General features: G+C 44.5%; 1 protein-coding gene across 1 annotated transcript in view; it reads left to right on the forward strand.

Annotated features, from left to right (window-relative positions):
* The window catches only part of FBXO21 (F-box protein 21), a 580,830-nt gene that overhangs the window by 176,737 nt on the left and 378,914 nt on the right, over positions 1-25,179 (forward strand). Inside the window, exon 6 of the mRNA XM_069619209.1 lies at positions 18,919-19,055. Coding sequence (XP_069475310.1) covers positions 18,919-19,055 — 137 coding nt within the window. The remainder of the gene's footprint in view (positions 1-18,918; positions 19,056-25,179) is intronic.

Below are 25,179 nucleotides of genomic sequence, written 5' to 3' on the forward strand. Positions count from 1 at the left end.
TCAGAGCTAATAACGGTAACGCCTTCCCCATTCCCATTGAGCCCTATGGGGGCTCAAATGGGACTGTGGAATGGCTTTTTCAATGGGGATTTACCGGTCCCGCAAAGGTCGGACTACACCGGTAAGTCCCCATTGAACCATACAGGTGCCCGTAACGTTATTGGAAGCAGTCATGGCGCAAATAGCGCCATGACTACCTCCAATCTCGGAATGAGGCCCCATGTGTCTATGATCATACAAAAATGGAATGGAGTACCCATAGTTGCATGTGGGGGGCTGGGGTTTCCTTTGCATAACTAAAGAAGGGGAGGCCCATGACTTTAGAAATAGAAAATCATAATTTGGGGTAAGAAGTGGGGGTACAAATTTGTGGGACCAGAGTCTCCTTCTCTCGTCAACAAATTGTATAAAAGTTTCCTTGTAATAGGTCATTGAAGCCTCAGTCAGGTTACCCCCTTCCAGGGTACTTGATTTCATGTAGCACATGACTGCCTTCAAAAGAGAAGACTACCTCTACCCTACTAAGTGATGCGACTGTCAGAACAGGGAAATGAAATCGATTAACCCTCTGCTTCCCCGGATTCAGCCCCAAGGGGAAACCATGAAGGCCCACAAAAATGCTTCCCCTAACCCACATTTAAACAAATGGCTATAGAAACTTGGGCCCGGTAGTATTTCATACTATACAGGGACAAATTCTATTTACATTGCTTCCGAGACATATAAAATCTGTAGGTGAACGCCTTCAATAGAGCGGTATAAATATTCTGTGACTGAGAACTAATACAAGAATTGTTGGAAGACCACTACTATTTTAATATCTCTGCATTTACCCATTTCTAAAATAATAAAAGGATCTGCATTGAAGCACAAAGCCCAAAGCAAGAAGATGGAGGTTATTCTTATAGTTCTGACTTGGGGTAGACATACCTGGCACATGCCTCCCTAATTTTCCTTTGTCCCTTCTATAAGCGTTCCAAACCGACAACATTTGCATGCCATATGTTAGACAATGTGCTACACTATAATTCGTCAACTCTGTCAGCTGGGCTCATCAAGTCCTAATTGGAAATCGAGAATCTTTATCTTCTTTTCAATTGTATAAATTCTCTAAAGCAGACGTCTGCAGCTTGGGGCTCTCCAGATGTTTTGACCTACTACTCCTATAATGCCTCACTGTTGACTATGATGTCTAGGACTAATGGGAAGTGTGAGCCAAAAAGGTTGTAGACCACTTTAAAAGAAAAGAAAATGTAAACATATCTTTCAATTGTGTGTGGCGCAGGGGCTGACAGTTCGATTTAGAAAAACTGCTAAATCGGTCGTTGAAGAAAGTGAATTTTACAATTGATTTCTTTACTTAGTACCGATTGTTGCTGCTCAGAGAATTAATACGTTTTTAAAAATGATGTTGCTTTTATTGGCTCCGATGTAGAGGGCATTACAGTAATCGAGTCTGGATAATGTTAGAGCTCTAGCTAGGGTTGTGCAGCTGGCTGGAGACAGGAAGTGTCGACAAGCTATGATGAACTTGGATATGTAGGCAGCCGCAGTGGCTGTCGCATTGACTTGTCCCTTTAGTGTAAGGGCTGAGTCGAGATAGATGCCCAGAGTTTTTACTTCCTTAGATACAGTCATGGATATGCCGTCTATCATAAAAGATCTGTTGGTAGCGTCAAGATTATCTATTCAGTGTTGTGGGCCGATGAGGAGAAGCTCTGTCTTTTCGTCATTGAGACAGACGCTGTGTTGGGGCATCCATGCCTGGAATACTTGGTAGATTTGATTTAGAGATTTAGCGTGAATGCCATAGGAACCTGTGAGTGGTATGAGGATTTGGGGGTCATCCGTGTAGTTGGTATTTGATGACACCCAGATCGTCTAGGAGGTCAAATAGAGGTTTTGTGAATATATTGTAAAGCGTGGGTGGGACGCAGGATCCTTGCAGTACTCCACAGGAGACTGGGGCAGGCGGCGCTGATGCAGTGGGTGAGAAGACCCTCATGGTTCTGTTGGTCAGAAAGGATTGTATCCATAGTATGGCATCAGTTGAGAAATGGGCTGCCGCAGCGAGGTGATTGCAGAGTATGTTGTGGTTGACAACGTCGAAGGCCGCTGTTGAGTCGAGGAGGAGTGCTAGCTTGCCGTTGTCTTTTAAATTCATCCATTTGAATTTTAAGATCAAGCAAGGCTGTTTCAGTACCATGTCCTGGTCGGAAACCTGATTGGGTGAGGCCTACAAGGTTGTTGGTTTCTAGGTGTTTTTGGATTTGCAGGTAGTCTACTCGATCCAGTATTTTAAAGAGGAATGGCGCGGTTGTTATAGGGCGGTAGTTTGTGGGGATGTTGGGGTAGAGGGTGTTTTTTTTTTTTTAGTAGTGGTAGAACCCAGGCGTCTTTGAGGTTGGTGGGGACGGTATTTGTTTTGAAGGAAGCATCTATTAGTGTTGTAATGAAAGGTGTGAATTCGGCTGCACATTCTTCAATGAGTGAAGCTGGGCATATATCACCTTGACATTTGGACGTTTTGAGGCTTGTGATAATAATTCAGTACTTCGGTTGTTAAGACTGAAGCAAAGTCGACGTATGAGTTTGCTTTTTGTGCAGAGAATACAGGGATCTGTGCCGGTTGACTGAAGGCTAAATTCAGGTTTTTCGTTCGATTTTTGGTTGGAGCGAAGCTATTTTGCTGAGAAGAGTTTTTTTTATACCTGTACACCAGGCAGTATCTTAGTGGCATGCTTCTTAGGGAGACACTGGAGACTTGAACTCGCGAAGAATAGTCAATAATTCTTTGGTGCCAGAGTTGGCTTTGACAATTCTATCGTAAGTGGATCTTTTGGTTAGTATGGTAGCCTTTTTGTATTTTTTGGATGAGCTGGTGAAAATGTCTTTGTTCAGTTCCGTGGGTGATTTTTTTCCAGTTGGTCTCTGTTATTCTCTTGGCATTACGAAGTGTTTTGAGGTCAGGGGTATACCAGGCGTAAAGATGCGCTTGAGGTTTGGCTTTGCACATGCTTAGTGGTGCAACCTTGTCAATGGCAGCTAGGAGGGTTTGGTTATAAAGCTCCTCCATTATAGTTGGGTTGTTGCTAGTATTTTTCTGGTAGTCAGTGATGTGGTGCATTAGTGGTAGAAGATTCTCTGGCATTATGTTCCGAGAGTTTCTGGACAGGGCTGCAGGGGCTGGAGAGGGTGTTGTGTCTTGGGTCTTATTTTTAGTTATGCTGAATAAGATAATGTGGTGATCGGATCATGGGCATGGGGTGATGGAGAGGATCTCAGTCTGGCAGTTGTGGTATGCCAACCAGTCGAGTGTTTGACCTTTAATGTGGGTAGAGGAAGTGATGCAGTGAGTAAAGCCAAGCGCTTCGATGGTGTTGGCGATGGTAGATGCGTTATTGTTATTTGGATCCTGGAGGCCCAGGTTGAGGTAGCACAAAAAAATAATTTGTGAGGAAGGCTTGGTGTTAGCAGAGAGAAGTTGGGCCACGTTTTCTTCGAAAGAGACGACTGCTCCAAGGGGTCTGTATATGAGGTGGTTCATCAAAAAATAGTATCAATCGGAGCACACCTATTTCACTGATAGTAAATGAAAGCAATTTCGGGGATAACTTTAAACAGTTATGGGTGCTGGGGAGGAATACACGCCCTGACACTGGAGCCTGTGTTAAACATAAACCAAACAAAAGTGTCTAAACTTGAAGACACCCCCGTCCCCTGCACACCTTACAAGCTGAAATAAATCAGTCAATTTTCATAATATTTCAACTTTTATATACATGAATATCACATTGGAACGTAAATAACAGCATATATTAGCTTTAGTAAAAAAAACAGAGAAACAACGAAAAAAAGATGAAAAGATGTACTTCCAAGGTTGAAATACAACTTCAAGCTCTACGCGTTTCGGGGAAAACCCCTTCTTCAGGAGTAGAAGATCTGCAAATACATATACATACAAGATTATGAATCACCTCAGAGTCCACTGAAGATTTAAACTGCCTAAACACATCATACATGAGCTGTTCATTACATGCCAAATATACACACAAATCCTTCGTTTCGAATATATTTGAAGTCGGTGTATTGGGATTGGTTGGCAGGAAAACGTTTCAGGTAAATATACTATTGTGGAATTCGAGTTGAATTCACATAAAGGGTTTTTCCTGAAGATTGGTGATGTTAATGTATAGTTTTCAGTAGAGGTGGTAGCATAGGGTTCACTTTGATTTTGGGGATTCACAGATTGGCTGGTGACTTGATTTAGGCTCACTTGAATTTCGTTGCACTTTAGCAATTCAGTTGGTTTAGAGTGGTCTGTTCAGTGTGGGTTTATATACACGTTTCCATTATAGCATTGATTGTTTTTGGTACTTTAGAGTTCTTCGACCTGTCCATACTGCTGATGACTGCAGGAGATTCTGCAGGGATCCTGGCTTCTGTGCATGCATTGCACAGATGTGAATTAGCCATATGATATCTGTTTTTTTTTTTACTAAAGCTAATAAATGCTGTAATTACGTTCTAATGTGATATTCATGTATATAAAAGTTGAAATTTTATGAAAATTGACTGATTTACTTCAGCTTGTAAGGTGTGCAGGGGACGGGAGTGTCTTCAAGTTTAGACACTTTTGTTTGGTTTATGAGGTGGTTCATCACAGTGGGAAAGGGACATTTTGATGGAGAGTAATTTGACTGATTGAACAGATTTGTTTGGAATTTCTCTTATGAGGAGATGGTGTTTGGCAATTATTGCCACTTCTCCACCTTTGGCGCCCTGTCTGTCTTATCTGAAGATAGTAAAGTTGTCTGGGATGGCGAGTGAAAGTGAGGGACCCGCTGCTGCGTGGAGCCATGTTTCGGTGATGGCTAAGAAGTCTAAGTTATTTGTCGTGATGAGGTCAGCTATGTCTAAAGCATGCACTGGGAGTGTTCTTGCATTGATTGGGGTTCATTTGAGTGTTGGATCTGCTGGGGTATCAGTAGCATATGATGTGGGCTTGCTAGTCGGGATGGCTGATGTGTGTGGGGGTGTGGTACGGGTGGTAGTGGCCATTGCGCAGGTTGATAGTGGCATTCACTGTGCTCTCTGGCAGGGTTGCTGAAGGGGAAGCTGTTGCAAAGTAAGTTCCCTCCAGAAAGATAGTTTCTGTATACCATTGTTTTATCGAAGTGAAATACATCTTTGTACTTTACTTCAACAAGGAAGTAAACAAACAAATATATATATATATTTATTGAAAAGACTTTAGTTAAGGGACAGTTAAGGTGATCAGATTTAACGCAATAAACCCTTAAAATTCAGTGGATGTGGCAAGTGCTGATCATCTTAACTCAGTGTCCCCCACTGTTGCAAAGCCAATGAACACATACATAACAGATGGTATTCACAATGACAAGCAAAATTAGAGGCCGGCAAGATAGTTCATTGGGTTAAGTGCTCCCTGCTGCAATCTGTGTCATCTGTGGGTTTGAATCCCGGCAAGGCCAACTCAGCCTTTCATTCTTCCGGTTGGGTGATATTGTATGCATATATGTTCTATGTAAACTGCTTAGGTGTAAGCGCAATATAAGTAACACATCACTAGATCCTAGAGGTCATCAACAGGGGGACGCAGAATTAAAATGATAACTTCTCACATCCGCTAAATTTGAAGAGTTTGGTTGTGTTAAATCTGATCACCTTAGCTAAAGTTTTGTTAATGATCAGTTAAGCTAAGAAACGTATCGCAACAAAATCCCTGAATTGTAACGCATTGGGGAACGCAGGACCGGCTTAACCCGACGCAGTCCCGATGATCTCCCTTATAATACTATATCCCCCATAATGCCATTTTCTATGGCATTGTGTATGCCTTCTCTTCTAATAAATATGTCCTCTTGGGCTTTGCAACAGGAAGACGCCGAGTTACGTCTGTCCTGAGTGTCCCTTGAATTTAAAGAATTTTGTTAGTCCATAGATTTTTGCCGCACCACTGGCCATGGCTTTCGCCCATGGCAAGTGACCAGGGCCTTGGCCGGGCCCATTATATATTTTAGAACACTACCAGACCACTAGCCTTTGGCCGTGCTCACTGTCTATTTTAAAACAATATCAGACCACTAGCCATGGGCGTGCCCACTGTAAATCACTACCTGGTCTCTAGCCATGTACTTTGGCCGTGCCCAGGGTCAATCTTTTAAATTCTTTTTTTTTTTTATATATAGTTGGACAAGCCAACTTTTAAACTGTTACATATCAAAGCCAAGACATTACAATTACACATTCCTTTTCCTCATAATAAAACAGCTAAAATATAGACAAATTTCCTCCCCAAAAATGATAAAATAGTGGATGCACGCCTCCTGATTACCACTCCTGCACGTATATGCCATAAGTCTTCTGCCGGTGTCGTCACCTGTATTCCTGCACCACCTGCAGTCACGTGGTGTATATGATCTGTGTGCCTTTTCATTGTTGCAGTGACAATTGGGTCATCATGGTCCGCAAACCATTGGGTCACCAGATACCAACGAATGTCTTCACAGACAATGCTCTGCAGTCATTTAGGTAAAGTCACTGTGCACAGACCATGCTCTGTAGTCATTTAGGTAAAGTCACTGTGCCTGGGACATTGCTAATGCAAGCATAATGGTCCTTCTGCAAAAACAAAAAACAACTGAAATGTGCCAGTCAGCAACGCAACCATAACTCACCTACTGCCATGCACTGACATCCCCCATGACATGATATCGCAGATAACCTCACAAAAGAGATTGATGGCTACTGATGATATGGTCCTAATATATGCCTTCTCCAGTAATATTGATATTCAAGCATCTTGACTGTGGGTACTGCACACAGGGCATGGCATAAGCACTTTACACATAAGGCACTTCTCACAGGCCATGGCTTGCAAGCACTTCCTGATGGTTTTTTACCCTGCCAATAATATACAGATGCGTTATCCTAAAGCCATGCCTGTGGCAAATAGGTATGCAATGATAAAATCATGGCAAAAATGTCACCTTTACAAACAAATCATGGCAAAAATGCTCTGGTTTGCTGCATTAAAGGTGTACCCCATTACCCATTTAAAGGGAGCGAGGGTTGCGGGGGTGTCCCCCGCATCCTTAACATGGATTGCGGCGGCAAAACCACAGCATTTTTGCAACGATATTTTGTGTTCACGGCCATTTTTGCCGCTATTTTAACACATGGAACCAGCAAATATGCCCTGACCGACATGCTCTTGCGTTCACTGATCATGACCTGCAGCTATGCCCAAAGGAAGAATCCAGAGCGAGATAAATGGCCTTACCCCAACTGCTCTACCCTGTGTTTCTCTCGTCAAAGGGTGTGTCATAGGGCCATGTCCTGCAGATTTGGTGCCCGTGGCCAGTCTCTGCAGGTAGTAGGCCCGCCCTGGCACATTCTTCTGTTGTTTCAATGGACTGTGAGGTCTATGGACGGCTTTTTGATACCCCAAGGTCAGAGGGCTGTATTATGTGCCCATTGAGAATAATTTTATTTTTGCTTTAGAACGGGGTAGCACGCCGAGGTCTGAGGATGCGGAACTAAGGTTGTTGTCATATTCAAAATATTGAGTATGGCATCCCCAAATCTTTGTATTTTCATTCACATTTCAGGCCAGCAGAGTCAACTCACAAAATCTCTTTATTTAACCATTTTTAAAACTTTTATGCATATAAAAAAAGAACGTATTTTCACCATCACCAGAACAAAAAAGTCCATATTCAGTGTTTTCTCTTGCTTATGTTGCACTAGAAGTGAGCAAAAATTCCAAGTGTGACTTCTAATGGTAAAGGCACTGGGGTCCCCCTGAAAATTCCCCCTCCTTGCCGTCATGCTGAAACTCTCCAAAATAATTCAGATACTCTTCAAAGTTTCTTATGGAAATTCATGATTACTTACATTCTGTCCAAGCTTTCTTCTCTGTTTTATGTTTCTGCCCTCCTCCCATGTATTGCTCGCCCAGAGTGCACGCACAGTCATTAATCAGCAGCGCAATTGCAGAGCCAATACTTTGAACGCAGGTAGACGACGCAATGACTTACAACCACACGCACGCTTAGAAAATAATGAGCACTTATACGCCTATTTATTCAAAGCTTGGAAGCAACAAGTGATAACACAGAAATAAATCACAGAAAAGACAGAGAATTCAAAAGGAAATACATCACCGTGGGCGTAACTGAATCCCTCATCTCGCCAGAAGCGGCTGGAAGACCCCGGTAACAGCCAGGCCGAGAGCACAACAGCCCACAGGTATGCCAGACAAATGCGTCCCCCTTCCGACTGAGGTCTTTGTACTTGTCCCGTCTGACCGTTGAGGGGTTCCGCATATATGCACTCCTCAAAAAGGGGTGGTAATTTCTCGAACCTTCTGGCAATGCACTTGCACATTGATGGGTAACCGTTGGTTGCCAGCTGGGTCAACCGACAGTAACCTCAAGGAGCAAAGCGCTTCCCTCTCCTAAGAACAAACTCCACGGAAAACAGTCCCATAACTCATAACACAACATAACAAAACCAGCTTTCCCAGCAGAATGTCATTGACTGCATACCAGGTTTGGAAAGCATGTTTTCTTCAGCAAAGTAAATTCAGCTCTCAGCAAAGTAAGTACAGCTTTTCAGTGAGGCATGGAGTAAATATCCATTATGGAGCAGAGCGAGAGCAGAGGGAGAGCAGTCGTCTGCAGTCTTTCTACGCTGTCTACGCTGTGAGAAGTGTTTTAAGGCTGTCATTTTCCGCAGAGCGGTGAGCGGAGCGAGAGCAGAGGGAGAGCAGTCGTCTGCAGTCTTTCTACGCTGTCTACGCTGTGAGAAGTGTTTTAAGGCTGTCATTTTCCGCGGAGCGGTGAGCGGGGCGAGAGCAGAGGGAGAGCAGTCATCTGCAGTCTGCTGCAGACAATGGAGGCAATGGAGACACTAAAACAGACAGTAACATCTCAGACTCAGCCTGTTCAGTCCGCAAACACCATTACACCAAACACCATTACAATGGAATCCTCCTCAGAGTTATCCCTCCGAATTTTGTTGCCAGCTGGGTCAACCGACAGTAACCTCAAGGAGCAAAGCGCTTCCCTCTCCTAAGAACAAACTCCACGGAAAACAGTCCCATAACTCATAACACAACATAACAAAACCAGCTTTCCCAGCAGAATGTCATTGACTGCATACCAGGTTTGGAAAGCATGTTTTCTTCAGCAAAGTTAATTCAGCTCTCAGCAAAGTAAGTACAGCTTTTCAGTGAGGCATGGAGTAAATATCCATTATGGAGCAGAGCGAGAGCAGAGGGAGAGCAGTCGTCTGCAGTCTTTCTACGCTGTCTACGCTGTGAGAAGTGTTTTAAGGCTGTCATTTTCCGCGGAGCGGTGAGCGGGGCGAGAGCAGAGGGAGAGCAGTCATCTGCAGTCTGCTGCAGACAATGGAGGCAATGGAGACACTAAAACAGACAGTAACATCTCAGACTCAGCCTGTTCAGTCCGCAAACACCATTACACCAAACACCATTACAATGGAATCCTCCTCGGAGTTATCCCTCCGAATTTTACGGAGTTCCCTGAAGTCAACCGACAATAAGAAAACAAAACCCAAAACTACGCCGACTATCAAAATACCGAAAGGACAGCGTTTACTGCCAAAAGCAACGATAGTCGTACCACCGACCACTAAATCTACAACAAACACGGGGAATATCATCTTTTTTCCGATAGGGGCCACAGGAAACAACGATCAAGGGCTCGAAACTACTCACAGGATCGAGGCTGAACCTCCGAGTGCCTCGACAACATCCTTTGAGTCAACATATACATCAATAAGCTCTTTGATCGATATGACCTTAAACGCATCGGAAACCTCAGATTCAGAAGTGGCAAAAACAGAATTACCTGGTAAAATCACTGAGTCAAAAAAGAACACAATACTTGACATACTTGTTTCCCCGGTCTCTCCGGCGGCACGGACCCAAGGTTTGAGGCCCTTAGACGCCTCGCGATCTGCTGGATTTCAGCCGCTTTGCCCCGCTCCCTTCGGCAACCACTCCCCCGCCCGGCAGGCTCTGCCACCCCGTCTCGGAAACGAGACGAGCGGCGCCCGGGATTCACCCGTCGGAGGACGGTTGGCCCGGGCACCTGCGCACCCGGCCGTGGACGAAGGGAGTGTGGCCACGGGAAGGGGCATCTCGGATGCGAAAGTAAAGGGGGTTGCCCCCAAAGAACGAATTTCCGCCATAATTCAATCCGCGGATCCTCAAGGAAATCAGAGCGCGAGGAGCTCGAGTAAGGAGGAAAATTCAAGCACAAAGCCCACCCAGAACGACGCCGTCTCACGGCCTGAATCAGTGGGTTCCACCAAGGGTTTCACGACGGACGAAACTTCCAGCAGCAATGCAATGAGAAGTATGGTGAAGGCTCAGTATCCTGCCTCTCAAGAATCTTCAAACAAAATAGACCTTCACTCGGCCCCCCCAGAATCAGCTGGGGATGAACCTTCTGCACAGGGAATTGAGGATGCAGCCGGGGATGCACCTCGTGGAACCCCAATGGGTTTGCCCGTCCATCCAAGAAACCCATGCTCACTTTTGCACACAGACTTGCTTCTTGATCTGTCTAGCGTCCATTTGGAGACAGTTACCACGTCGGAATTAGCAGCTAAAGACTCGCAGGAAGCTCCCAAAAAAAGTCAAAAAAGAAAGAAAATGACCTCGACAAATGTAAAAACAAAATTACATAGAGCCAGGAAAACAGGAAAGTCAACTTTACCGGCTCCCCTTCTCTCCAGTGCCCTGAAAGACTTTATAAACAAACAATTCTAAAGAAAATTAAAGCAAACAAAAGAATTATCAGATGCAGAAATTCTAGAGACCATACAGGATTTACCGCCGGTGAGCAAATCACGGAAAGTAACCTCTGGGCTGTCAAACCAGGCCCAGACTCAAACGGCCAGCAAAAACCAACTAATGGGAACGAGAGAAGTTTTGGAAGCCACGAGAAATGAAGAGCCACCTGAAAGGGGCGAAGCAAACCCAAAATACATGTCCGCTCCGAACATAGAAAGTGACATAAACCGGAAAAGCAGCAATACAGTGGATGTTAACCGATCTGTCATGGAAAACTCTCACATGCTGGAGATCAATCATCATGTGTCATTAAAATAATCCAGCCCTAAAAGCCCTGAACAGGGAATTCAAACCTCCTCAACGCCTAAAAAGGTCCCACAACGAAAATCCAGCCCATATGTGATGTCACCAGATATATGCCCCCTGCCAGATCATCGGACCCCAGACGTAGAGACTTTCAGCCCAGACGGTCACATGCAAGCTTCAAACCAAGCATCTCAACAAACACCCCATCTCAAATCACCCCCAAAAAATTGAAGGCTCAGCGAAATTGCAGCTCCAGGCAATAAAGATTCTCCTTAAAAAAAAAAAAACAGATCTCCCAATTATCATGTCAGCCATCACAATTGCCTTAGCACCCTTTGGTAAGCTATACGAAGCAATTGACGATTCATTGAAAGACAGTGCGGTTCTAACTGCAATGATGCATAGCAAACTGATCTTCGTCGAAGGGTTTATCACAGCGCTGGACCAAAAGAATAAAGATCGGAGTGATACATGGGACACAAAGCTGAGTAGGCTAGAAGAAGTTCTCAATCCAGCCCCCCTGGCTACAGTGGAAAAAGAATCTCAGACCGAAGGGCCACTTTTGTCTCGAGATCTGGCACCGGTCTTCAAAAAGCAAACAGAAAAGCCTTCCCAAAGTATCGCAACAGTGTCTAATCATCAGAAAACTATAGGAATATTAGAAATGACAACACCGGCAACCAAAAGTAAACCATTATTGAAAATCGCAACGAATAATGAACTGAGAGGAAACTGAGAACAAACAGTGTCAGCTCTGGATCCTTTGCTGGCAAAGAGAAATAAACAAAAGGAACTATCAAAAGCAACCACAATCTTACCTCAGCCAACCCAAAGTGCTAACAACTCAGTAATTTGCACGTCTTCCTCTCCGAGATTGGTTGAAGATTTTATAGGTCAGAGCTCATTGATGGACCTAAGTCAACACCTAGATGGAGCCGAAGAGGACTCAACGAATCCTGGAGCCATGAAAGGCAATCGTGTCCAAACCATCAATCCTACCGCAGTATCCAACAAGGTGACGCAAGGGAAAAAACTAGAATTAAAAGACCCCATTCCTGTACCGGATTCGACGGCTCGTGATCATCTAAAACAACCTTCAGAATCAGTCCCTAATTTTTTCCGTAATAAGCGTTCACCGAAAAGCGTAAGGGACGATCACGCTAGACATAGTGGTCCGTCTTTATTGGAAACATGTCTCTTCAAGATTGAACAAAAACCCTCAATCGACCAATATATGATCTTAAACCGCAATACGGTGCTGAAAACACTTAAAAAGACCAAATCCCTGCAAAACTTAAAATCAGACGATTTTGTACTAATTCAACCATATCATAGAAAGAAAATAGCAAAGGCGTTTCTGCACATTAAACAGCGTGCCTTGAAAGAACTCTCCCATGACGCCTACCTGGAAAACTAGCACACTTGTATCGGAGATCCCTATTACGAGACCCAAAGACTCTTCAGGACATTTTCACAGAACTTCCCCAAAAAGGAACTACAGGTTCAAATCTAGAACTGAAGACTTATACAGATCTGGAAGACGAGGTCAAAGTCCAACAACAGTTTCCCATTGACCACACAAGTCAAGGAGTGACGAAAGATTTGAACACAGACAAGAGAGGAAGCAAAATCACAAGTCTGATCGAGTGACAAAACCAGCCACATCATTACGTTTCCGCGATCATGAACGCAGACCCTCAACGACTGAGGACCCGTCCGCAAGAAGAACGAAACAAACCCAGCATGAAACAGAAAAAGCAACAAAGAAGGACAAATGGAGCTGGTTTCGCAGTATTCTAACGTCGGGACAGAAAAAATAGCAATCACCTGGGGATGCAAAGTCGATGATATCCGCATCCCATTCGTCTGCGACAACTTCAGTGAGCAACATTATAAGTATAGCATCTTGGAATGCCAGGGGACACGCACACCTCACCAAATCTGAGAGCCATGATCTCAGCTGTTATGACATCATATGCTTGCAAGAGACTTGGCTGCGTGAAAAACCGGCACTCGATGGCTATTGTATCGAAATATCCCCGGCCCATAAGGGACCACTTGGCCGCCCTTCATCAGGTCTACTAACAGCGATCCGGACTGGTTCCGGGGTAGAAATCATAAAGGTCATAAAGCGTATTTACGAAATCCTGGCAGTTTTAACTACATGGAATCCAAGAACTTTCAAAACTAAGTCTGGAACACAAGATGTGGTAGCAATAATAAACGTCTATTGGAATCCCCAAAAGACTTCAACTGAGAACATGTGCGAAGAAGTAACCAACACAATTGATGAAATCGCGATTAACTACAAATCCTTTAATATCATGATCTGTGGTGACTTAAACTCCAACTGCGCAACGTCCAGCCCAAATCAAAGAAAACTATCCACAAATTCGACTCGTTAAACAGGGGTTTGGCATGGAACAGAATCATGAAATCTCGAAACCTTCACAACTCATCCTCAGCAACGGATTCAGATTCCTTGCTACCAACTTGGGAACGTGATGCATCATCGGCCACTCTTGACTACATCTTTGTCTCTGATTCCCTACATCGCAACATAGTCTCCTTCAACGTCGTGAAAACAAATCATAGCGACCATAACTTACTAAATCTCAAATGTAAACATAAGGGGACTGTATCGCAGTTCTATGTTCCAGAAATTGAGACAAACCCACAACAAACTCGCTTACGGATGATTGCGTCAGATGTCTGCAAACTTAAAGACCAGTTTACAACCTTAATCTCGGATCCAACACTGCAAGATGGTGTGGCTAGATCGAGCTACAGTCCTCTCCTCCTGGCCTTCAAGAAGCCTAGAAACAACCTGAACATGCAGTCGACCCAGCACACCCACAAATACAATACAACTTTGGTCGTAAAACGCAGAACACTAAGAAAACTAAGAAGAGAAGCAAGAAGCCGGAATTTACCATCACTTTGGGAAACTCTCAAAGTAGAAACTAGATGCTACAAACAATGGCTGAAAAATACAAGAAGCCTTCTATATCAAGCGGACACCGAGCAGATGCTGAAGGCACTAGCCAACAAAAAATCCTGTGACTTTTGGGTTGTGATAAACAAATCTAATAAGATCTCAAACTCGCACATGATAAACCCAGTTCCAGAAGAAAACTGGAGTATGCACTTCTCAAATCTGTTCCAACAACCAGAAGAACAAAAGGAGGCGTTTATTAGAGCTCTGGACTCACCATGGGTGGATTTGACAGATGTAAGTGACATCAAATTTACAATAATGAAACTGAACTCATCAAGAGCAGCCGGACCGGATGGCTTAGCAAATTGCGACTTAAAACAACATCCAGATGAGTGGTCTAATCTCATAAGTGCAATCTTCAAACTCTGCAGAGAAAAAAGAACAGTACCGGAATCATGGTCAAAAGCTTTGATCGTCCCAATTTTCAAAAAAGGTTCCAGAGACGACCCTGTGAACTATCGGCCGATAGCACTTCTGGATGTTATTGGGAAGATCTTCGCCTCAATCCTTCTGTCTCATTTTCGAAAATGGACGATCGCCGCAACCTGCTTTGATCCTCTACAAACAGGTTTTCAGAAAAACGCAAGCACCAGCGCAAACATTATGTGTCTAACCATACTCAAAGAAAGAGTCCGGACAGGTGGCCCTCGCATCTTTCTTGCCTTTGTTGATTTATCTCAAGCTTTCGACCGAGTGGACAGGCAGAAACTATGGGCGAAACTGAAGACTTGGGACTGTCCAAATTCAATCCTGGAGCCCATAATCAGTCTACGTAGTGACACTTGCATAAGAGTCCGCCTAAACAACGCAGGCCTCACATCAAAACCCATCCAAACATGTTGCGGGGTAAAGCAAGGCTGCCCCCTGGCCCCGGCGCTGTTTATATCATTTTTGGGAGACTTCAAGGATAGCCAAAGCAAGATCAGAACATTCCCACCTAAAATAGGCTCTACACCAATCCCGAGATTGCTGTACGCGGACAACCTAATTCTACTCGACCTTACCCAGGTGGGCCTCCAACGTCAACTGGATAATCTGTCATCATACATACAGGAAAACAACCTGGAGATTAACAAAGACAAAACAAAGATAATGATTTTACAAAAAACGGCCATCAAAAAAAAGGAGCGGTTTCAGTGGCATCTCAACGAGACACAAATTGAAGTGGTGGACTCCTTCAAATATTTGGGAGTACAGTTGGACAGCTCGAAGAAATCCAGCAGCAAGCAAGCTATCTTATGGTTGAAAACCAAAAATCTGACAGCACAGCTGAGATTGGTTGACCGGAAATACGGAAAGTTCTCACTCCAACCAGCTATAAACTACTACAAAGCTAAAATTGTGCCGTCACTGACCTATGGCATGGACGCCATACCTTCAATCCCTCCCATACCTTCAATCCCAAAAACTGGAAGGTCATATATGGAGAGCCATCCTGGGTCTACCTAACTCGATCCCGATCGCTCCGATCAGGCGAGAACTTGGCCTTCTGTCTCTAAAGGCAGTAGTGGACCATAGCTCTCTTCAGCTATATAGGAAAATTATTCACCCTGAGAGTCTCGAAATCTATCAAATAATGGCAACAGAACTGGAAAAAGGTTTCAATCGGACTATGAACCAGTGGGCTGCGGATCAAAAACAAAAATTACAGCAAATAGTGTGTACTGAAGATGAACTGAAGGAAAACCCAACTAGGATAAAAACTAAACTAGAATGCTGGGACTGGATCAACATGACTGATTTAGCATCATCGTACAAACTTCTAGCACACCTTCCAATGAACACTAACAAATTGAAAGAACCGATGGTGTACTGCAAAAAATACCCTGATAAACTACTGATAAGAACTCTTCTAAAAGCACGCCTAAATGTCTTACCGACTAGAGAAATCTTAGCTATCAGAGGAGGCTTGGAGAAAAAATCTTGTAGGCTCTGTGCAAATCCCGAGGACATTGAATCGATAAAACATCTACTGATGCGTTGTCCGGCTCTTCAGCCGGCCAGGATCGCCTATTTCTCCACTTTGACGGCCACCTCCTTCACGGGGAACGAAGATATCTGGTGGAAGCGCCTGATAACAGGAGAAAAGACTCGATGGCACACGGCTGCCGCAAAACTTCTGAACCTGGCCTTGGAAAGAATAAAAGCGACACCGGAAGTTAGGGTCTGATCGCACCATCAACGAATCTAATTGCAAGGCTCGCATCACTTATCAAACAAAATATGAAAGGACTTCATTCAGATTGGAATGCGCTCTTGTAAAAATCTTTTTATGATTAAATACAAGTAAATAAAAAAAAGAAAATATATGGCTTTGAGTGCCCCCAGAATACACTGCGCACCATCGCCATGTTTTAGCTCAAGCATAACACCCCATAACATGGAAACATTTTACCTCACCAGGCCATTTCAGACTTCACCAGAATATCTTGCTAGAAAAGCTCAAGATCATAACACTACCCCAATTTCTAACCTGGTGTATGTTTAATATGTGGTTTGGATATGCTCGGTAGATAGCCTCCTTCATGCTCAATCAACTTTTAGTTTACTGGAGTCATTCTAGAAACTCACTAGCATCCCATGATTCACTTCCAGGGAGTAGTTGGACTATTCAGCATACATGTTCTCCTAGTCAGAAGTGAAGTCCTATCAAAAAGGGTACAATGTGCTCCATTTCCCATCAAACTGGGTCTTCTGTAAAACAATGATGTGGGATTGTCACGGCTGATGTTCTCTGCTGCTTTTATTTTTTCACAAGACCAAAGGGATTAGGGTTGAATGACGTACTGCATGTGGAAATGGAAATCATGATACATGGAGCTAAGCCTTCGACAACTTCTTTAGGACCGTGGTCCCCAATCCTTCCCTCGCTCTTGGGTCACATTCACCTCCCAGGAAGGTTGTACCATTTTTCAAAGACTTGGGGGTATATAGTGCCCCAACTGCTCCGATTTTGGGGTGTCTTGACTCTCTTCTAGGTCCTCCAGAAGGTACATTGCTCCTTCCGGATTCAGCTAATAGTTCTCCCACGTGGCACCCTTAGGTTGGTTGAAGTTGGAGTGTGGTAGGCAGGGGGTGGGGGTGACAGGCGTAATAACTAGCATTGGAAGTAGCTTTTCCAAGCAGGCTTCAGGATGCTCTGCCTTTTCTGTTGAACTTAGAGATTTGTAAACTCCTGGTTGTCTTTCTTGGACTCCCTCCCCTGTTAGCACTCTTGGGTTCTGTAATCTTTCGGGTCCATGGTTAATTTTTTCTCCACCTTAACTCCCACTGCATTCTCCAGTACCCACTCACCCTCTCTTCTGTTTCCTCACCCTAGTCTTTCTCCCCCACCTCGACTTTCCTTTCATCTATTCCTATCTCTCTATCTTTCTCTCTCCCTCTTTCTCCTTCCCTTTCTCTCTCCCTCTCTCTTTTTCTCTCTCTCTTTCTTTCCCCCTTGCTCACCCTCAGAACCCACCCCCACCCCTATCCACTCTCACGCAAATGATTGGCCTTTTGAAGTTCATGTTTCTGTAACATCTGTGTGCTAGTTTGTTTCGGTGCCTGTGATTGATCTGGGGCCATTCCGACTACAATTCCTATGTGTTATTGGTGCGCTGACTGCCCTGCTGTTTCACACACCCAAATTAAGCAACCCAATACTGTCTGTCTCTGCATTGCCCGCCACCCAGAGGCCTCCGGTGGGGTATGGGATTGCCCAATGCTTACTGTGTTGTCATTTCCTACCTCTGTGACATACCTGTGAACTCTCTCAGCTAGCGGTGGGCTGTCTAGCAAGCAGCGTTCTTTGACCGACTCCTCACTGTCCACCAGCTGCAATTTCTAGGTTCTTCGAACCCCTTCGGTATCCCGTGGTTTTCCACAAAGCAAATTACTTTGACGTATTCACTTAGTGGAAATTACTTTGAAACACTTCAAAATGTACATATGTTTGTGGGGTAAAGGGTAAAAGGCGAGTATGGGGGGGGATTAAGGGTGTGGAGCTGGAATTGGAGAGGTACGGGGACCCCCCTTAAGGAAAGCATTTTGAAGGGTTTTATTTCAACAAAGTAAATTGCATCGAAGAAATTTACTTAGTTGAAACGACATGGAACCATCCCTCCTTCCTGAATAGTCTCCATATGTTTTAATGCCAGCATCGCAGAGCTGACAGCGGTGGTCCATGGCTCCCACATTCCTCATCCCTGACTTCCTCCCAAGGGGCCTCGTCACAGGCATGCAAACGGTTTTGTAAGTTGCAGAGATCATGCATATTTCACAAGCATCATTTTCTGGAATATGGGAGGGCACCTCAGACATTCTGTTGATGCAAACTTTAGAGCCGGTTCTGCATTTTACTAGACAATCTTGTGAAATCAACGTGCCCAATTTCTGATTTCATCTAAGCAGTTACTATCTTCCCAAAGTTCTGTAATGCGTTTCTAAGTGCTGAAAAGTGAAACAGGTCAGGACATAACTGTTAGAAAGGGTCTCGCATATTTTACCTGGCATTGGATGTTTTGAGCCATGTTCTGTTTCCAACTTTTACTTGACCTCCTCCTCCCCCTGGAATGCTAAAGATGCAGGCATGGAGTAAAGTAACGGCATGGCCCCTAATCGGTTAAGAGTAGAAGAGTTTATACATAACAAAGTAACTGTTTCTTTGTTCAGTCTGTTGATAAATAAGAAGTTGGGCTATTGGCTCAAAGGACTTCAGTGTTCTGATATTTGATGTTTCTCTACTGAAACCTTCCTTGTAAGTGTGCTCTCACCTTTGTCTCAGGTATGGCCTTGACTATCACAGATGTGGAGCTTCAGAAGCAGGTGCTGGAAGCCATAAACTGCGTTCTCTATGTCCAACTGAAATACAAGGGTAACGAGCTAGAATATTACAACCCGCTCAACTCGTACATCCACCAGGTACCTACACTGATACCGTTTGTAGTTTTGGGGATTGGTGTGATCTTTTAAGTGCTGTAGAACTTCTGGGATCTTTGTGTTTTCTTCTGGTCCTGGACAGGATCTCAGGGGCATGTCACTTTACTCTATGGAGGGCTTCCTCTATGAGTCTTCAGAGTATTTTGAGACCTGCCTCCTTTGTTAAACTTTGGAAATCCCATCAGTGGAAACCATGAAAAGAAATAATTTCTGAGGTATATGGCTGGGACGGCTCCAGCAAGAATATGGTGGCTGGTGTTTCCCCTTTACCTGTACAGGAAGTACAGTTGACCTAGATTGGTAATATTATATTTACTTTATTTACATTTTCAAGAAAAGATTCTACAGAATATTGTAAATACCAAAGTTTATTACCAAAACATCCCAAAATATGTATTTAGAAGTATCCCTTTACTGATTTTGTCCTACTTTTAAAAGTACTCTGCTAATACTCCATGCTGAATATGTTTGTAACATGTGGTAAGTGCTCAGTTATTAAACATAATATTTCGTGGAACAGTGAAAAGGTTTGCAAGCCATGTTGAAAAGAGTGTTGGCAGGCCAAGAGTTTCACGGTCGGGAAAGGGCAGCGTGATAATTCACCAATAACCTCCTGAAAACTATTGGGCTCATACAATGGCGTACCGGATAAAAACGTGTTAGTGGTGGTTTTTAACAAAAATTGTTAACTGTTTTAGCTCCACAGAGCTCATTGTTAAACCAATACCTTGCTCTTCTCGCCCACCGCATAGCTGCTCCCTGCTCCAACTTTCAATGTTATGCGGACGACACCTAGCTCTCTTTCAGGCTCCCCTCAGCCACCTCTACTCCTTCTCTCATACCTGGCTGTCTGTGTGCAATTCAGGAGTGGTGTGCCGCTAATGATCTCTGCCTCAATGCCAGTAAGACGGAGATCCTCCTCATTGGAACACCAGCTCCTTCCTTTCCTCTCTCTCCCTCTCTGGCCGACCACTCTGGGTCCTCTTCCTTCTCCTACCTGTGAGACCAAGAACATTGGGTCATCTTCGACTCCACCCTCTCCTTCTCTCTTCACATTTCTGACGTCTCCAAGAAGTCAAACTATCAGCTGCACCTCCTCAGAAAAACTATCAGCTGCACCTCCTCAGAGGTATCTTCCCTTCCTCACTTACCACCAGAAGCTCACTGTCTCCAGAGCTCTGGTCCTCTCAAGGCTGAACTACAACAACAGCCTCTTTCTAAATCTTCCTGCCTCTACTCTTTCATCTACAACTTATCCAGAACAGGACTGCAAGACTTGTCCTTGGTCTCAATCCCAGGGATCGTATCTCTCCAGCTCTGAAATCTCTTCTTTGGCTCCCAGTGGTGGCAAGGATCAAGTTCAAAACCCTCTGCATTGTCCACAAGGCTTTCTGGGGCCTTAGGTGTACGCACTACCTCCAATCTCTCTTCCGAAGTATCTCCCTTCTCGAGCTCTTTGCTCATCCACCTCCAACTCTCTGAGGGTCAGTCGCTTTTCCAAGCAGAGAGTTGGGGGAAGATCTTTGTTCGGCTGGGGCCTCCCTGTGGAACAGCCTCCTTGCATCTCTCAAGCTTGAGCAGAATCATCTTCGGTGCGGAAACAACTCAAGACCTTCCTCTCCCCTGCTGATGACCCGTCTGTTCCACGCACCTGGTCACCTGGCCACCCTCTGAATTTGGGTTCTGGTCCCTGCCTATCCAGTTGCACTTGCACCCCTTCCTGGCCCCCTTGCACTAGTGGTCTGTATCTGTAACCCTACAGTCCACCATCTCTCGGCACTTATTAGCCACCCGCTGGCTGCACCCTCTGATTACCAGGACTTAGCCACCCGTTGGCTGCACTCTGTTACCTGCACTTCTCCCTCTCCCCTCCATGCGCTTGCGCAATCTGAATGAGACAAAGCCTAGTAAGATTGTTGTTTTGTCCTCCCTTTGTTTCCCCCTCCTTGTCTTGTCACGCCTAAAAATACTTGTGTACAGGCGCGTTATAAATGCCATATCATTTCATATCATAGTCATTTCTCCAATCTTTGGTAAATCTGCCATCCAATGAGGCATTTCCTCATATGCTAGTTGTATGCAAGGAGCTTTCTGCATGGCCACATTATCATAGTATGAATGGCTCATTTCAGTTTTTGATTACCTATTGTCATTCATCGTTTCACAGAATAGAGATTTTAAGAACATTTCAGACAAACTAACAAGTACCTATAATTCCCCCAATGATTATTGCCACTCAGTTGAAGGAACGGTTATATGTGAGTGATAAATTTCAGAGTGGGCAAAATACAGTTTATTGTTTTATTTAGGGGCTCCTCCCGAAATCCCTACGCTTTTAACCCCACCCGAACCCATTTTTACCCCTTAAACCACTACCATATATATTTAATTAATATTTTTGGTATTTTTCCATATTTGGGCTTTCGGTGAAACTTACCACACTGTTTTATTTTCGGTAAAACGACTGGATATCGAAGGGTGAAGTCTTAAACCAAACAAGATACCAGTGAAAAAAAACACTTTTGATTAAAGCTGTAAGGCCATTCGTATCCTCCAGTATCAATCTGCTATCGTTTTTTCTTTTCCATTGTTTCTTTTATCATTTTACCATGCACGAAACCGAAAAGAAAACTGAAAGGGTAGTGCCTAAACATTTGTATGCTAATTTGAATCTGCCTATTACATACATTTCCGGCTGACTACTGTGACACAGTGCTGCCCTGCCTTGCTCTAGAAATTGCAGTTGGCATTACTAGAGGGGCTGGGTGCTGCCAGCTGCTATCTGAGGTAGGGCCATGGGGCAGGTTAGGGAGGACCGACTGGTCTACCCGACCTCATCTGTGTACGTTAGTTGAACAACAAAAAGGGAAATCCCCATGCATAAACCGATACGGTTATACAAATAATTATCCTACAATTCGAATAGGCTTGTTCTTGTGCTCAAATGAGTCCTCAAAAGGGAAAAAAAAAGAATACCGATGTGCCTCCAAGTTGTAAATATTTATTGTAGAGCCTAAGTGTTTTTAGATCATTAATATGAAAAACAAATAAATAACTGAAGGAAAATACTTACAAATGAACAAGGCGTTACAAAGAAAACATTTTGATCATAACAAAAGAGAATAAATTGGTAAGTCAAAGAGTCAAAGGGTTACGCATTAACATCCAGAGGTTGTATTCACCAACAAATAGACACATTGAATAATTAAATCAACTCTTTCGAAGGGATTGTGCCTTCCGACGTATTCCTTATCTTTGATGATGTTACCCATTCCAGCTTGCTGGCCTCGGAAATTTTTTTCAGTAGAGGGCGCTGCGCATCGACGTCCCTCGAGTCGGTGTCCTTCGACAGCCTCCGTATCGGTGCCGATGTCATTGTGCGTATAAATAGACTCGCGTAGCGTCCGTTGCTCAGTTCCGTTTTTCCGCGCTTCGTGTGCCTCGGAAAACATAACGCTCAGTTCCTTTCTTCAGGAAAAACCTTCTTATTCTTCGAAGATTATTACTTTAATACAATGGCTTTTTCATCCGTAACCATCGACTCCACAGTCCGGTTTCCAAAAATGTCGTGACTGTGGGAAGAAAATGTCGTTAACGGATCCTCACATGATCTGTTTGTGGTGCCTGGGATCGGAGCATCACTGTTCGGAATGTGAGAACTGTATGTCCATGACAGCAAAAGCCTTGAAGGAGCTTAAGGGGAAGTTAGAAAGAGGTAAGGGCTTTAAAACTTCTATTCCCTCGAAAGTTCCTTCGCCTGAGTTGAGACATTCGTCTCCTCGTCGACAAAAGAAACATTCCCGTTCAAGATCTCGAAGCGGTTCTCATCAGTCTTCAAGATGAAAACACTCTAAGAAGAGGCGTCTTAGATCTCCCTCTTCTTTTTCTTCTTCCTCTACCTCCTCAGAAAGGGTCACCTGCCCCACGAAACACAGCTCTACAACTAAGTGGGAGGAATTCCGTAAAAAAATGCTTAGTGTCTTCGAGAAAGGGGCCTCAACCCCCTCAGAGACGTCTAAAGGTGATACCCTGGGTGAAAGACCCGAAAAATCAAAATGCCGCAAGTCGTTGAACCCGGCGAGAGGAACTACTCGAGAGCGTCATAAACCCTCGAGTAAAAGCAGTAAGACCGCATCGTCGACGCCGTCATCGAAGGTTTCTTCGACTCATAAATCTGCGTCATCGACGCCTTTTTCGAAGGATCCTCCGCCGTCTTCGATGCCACTGTCGACTCCGATAAAAGACAAACCTACAACTGTCACTATGTCACAGACAGCAGAGGTGCCGAAAGCTTCGACCATGACGTCGAGGATGCCATCGACAATCTCGACGACGCCGAGTAGGATTCCGATCCTCTCGAGTGCATCGAGGTCCCTTCAAACGTTCTCGCACCTTTTTCAGGATTGTCGAAGCCTTTCACTTCTACGTCAACAACCTCGACGTTTTCTCAGCCAGTGACAACCAATTTGGCTCCTTCTGCTCTAGAAATGGGTTTTAAACCATATCCTAGGTCTGACTACTTAGAGCCTTGTCCTCTATATATGAGGAAGGGGAGTATTCCGACCATGAGAGACCCTTTTGTTTACAAAGGACTACAATACCCATGCCAGAGGAATTAATCTCTGAGGAGAACAGGTTAAAAGACCTTCAGGACTCTCTACATGAGGCAAGTGGTTTAGATACTTCTCCAGAAGTAGAGTTTGCTAAACCAGACCCTGGAGAGCATGCTGAGACCCCTTATAGGATTCTGATGGCCAGAATAATTGAATTCATGGGGTAGTCTACACCTACACCTTCTTTTCAGCAGGATGACCTTACAGATATTTTAGATAAAGGTCCACGGGAGGATCCTGTTGTTCCTTTTCATACTGCTCTGCAAAGAAACATTTCTGCAAATTGGGAAACTCCTGAAGTTATCCTTGCAGTAAATAAAAAACTTTCTGCCAAATACAGGGTATCGGCTTCAGATCCCGAATATCTGAGCAAGCATCAGACTCCAGAGAGTTAAGTTGTACAAGCAGCAACTTCATCTAACAGTAGGTCGGCATATCCTACTATTCCACAGGACAAGGATGATAAAAGATTTGATGCCATGTCAAAAAAAGTATTTTCGGCATGTAGCATGGCGCTCAAATTTATCAACCCCACTTGCACGCGAGCAAGATTCAGCCACACACTTTGGGAGTGTGCTTCATCTGCGGCTGACAGTCTCCCAGAAGGAGAAGAAAGGGAAACATTCTTTAACATCATCAGGGATGGAAAGGATGCAATGTGTGAGTCCCTCCAAACAGGCATTGATTCTGCTGACGGCATCAGCAGGGCCATGGCGGCAAGTACCACAATCCGCAGATTTGCGTGGTTGCGGAAGTCTGGTTTTGCTCCAGATGTACAAGCCAGACTCCTGAACGTGCCCTTTGACGGCACTTCTTTATTTGGTAAGAAGGCTGATGACAGCCTGGAGAGATTACAAACAACCAAGGCAGTAGCGAAATATCTTGGGGCTGCAATCCGGCAGACTCCGAATCGCCCCTCAGGAGCTTCCTGGAGGGGTAGGTCCTTTCGCTTTTACTCCGCATTCGGAAAAGGCAGAGGACAGCCAGCTCAAAGGGGCCAGAAATGATTCACCCGTGGTGGACGGGGAAGAGGTACAAAAGCCGCAGCAGCAGGTGCCACTTTACCCTCGGCATCTGCGTCAGCCGCTTCTAAACCCCTCTGAGGTCTCCCCTTACAAGACACCAGTAGGGGGCAGGTTAACTCAACATCTGGCAGAATGGCAGGCTATTACGGCAGATGCTTGGGCATTGGAGACAGTTGCCCAAGGTTACTGCCTGCCCTTCATGCACATTCCTCAGAGTCATCCACTGGGGAACAACTTGTTGAAAGTCTCCTGACCCGCTCCTTATGCAGGAGATTGTAGACCTGCTAGAGAAGGGTGCCATAGAACTGGTACCTGTAGCGGAGAGGAACAAGGGTTGGTATTCCCCCTACTTCCTAGTACCAAAGAAGGACGGAGGATTGAGAACCATCTTGGACTTGCGAGAATTGAACAAATTCCTCAGGAAAGAGAAGTTCAAGATGGTAACCCTTTCTCAGATCCTTCAGGCCC

Source organism: Ambystoma mexicanum, chromosome 10, assembly GCF_040938575.1.
Source record: "Ambystoma mexicanum isolate Mex_15411 chromosome 10, UKY_AmexF1_1, whole genome shotgun sequence".
In the NCBI taxonomy this organism is placed as follows: Eukaryota; Metazoa; Chordata; class Amphibia; order Caudata; family Ambystomatidae; genus Ambystoma; species Ambystoma mexicanum.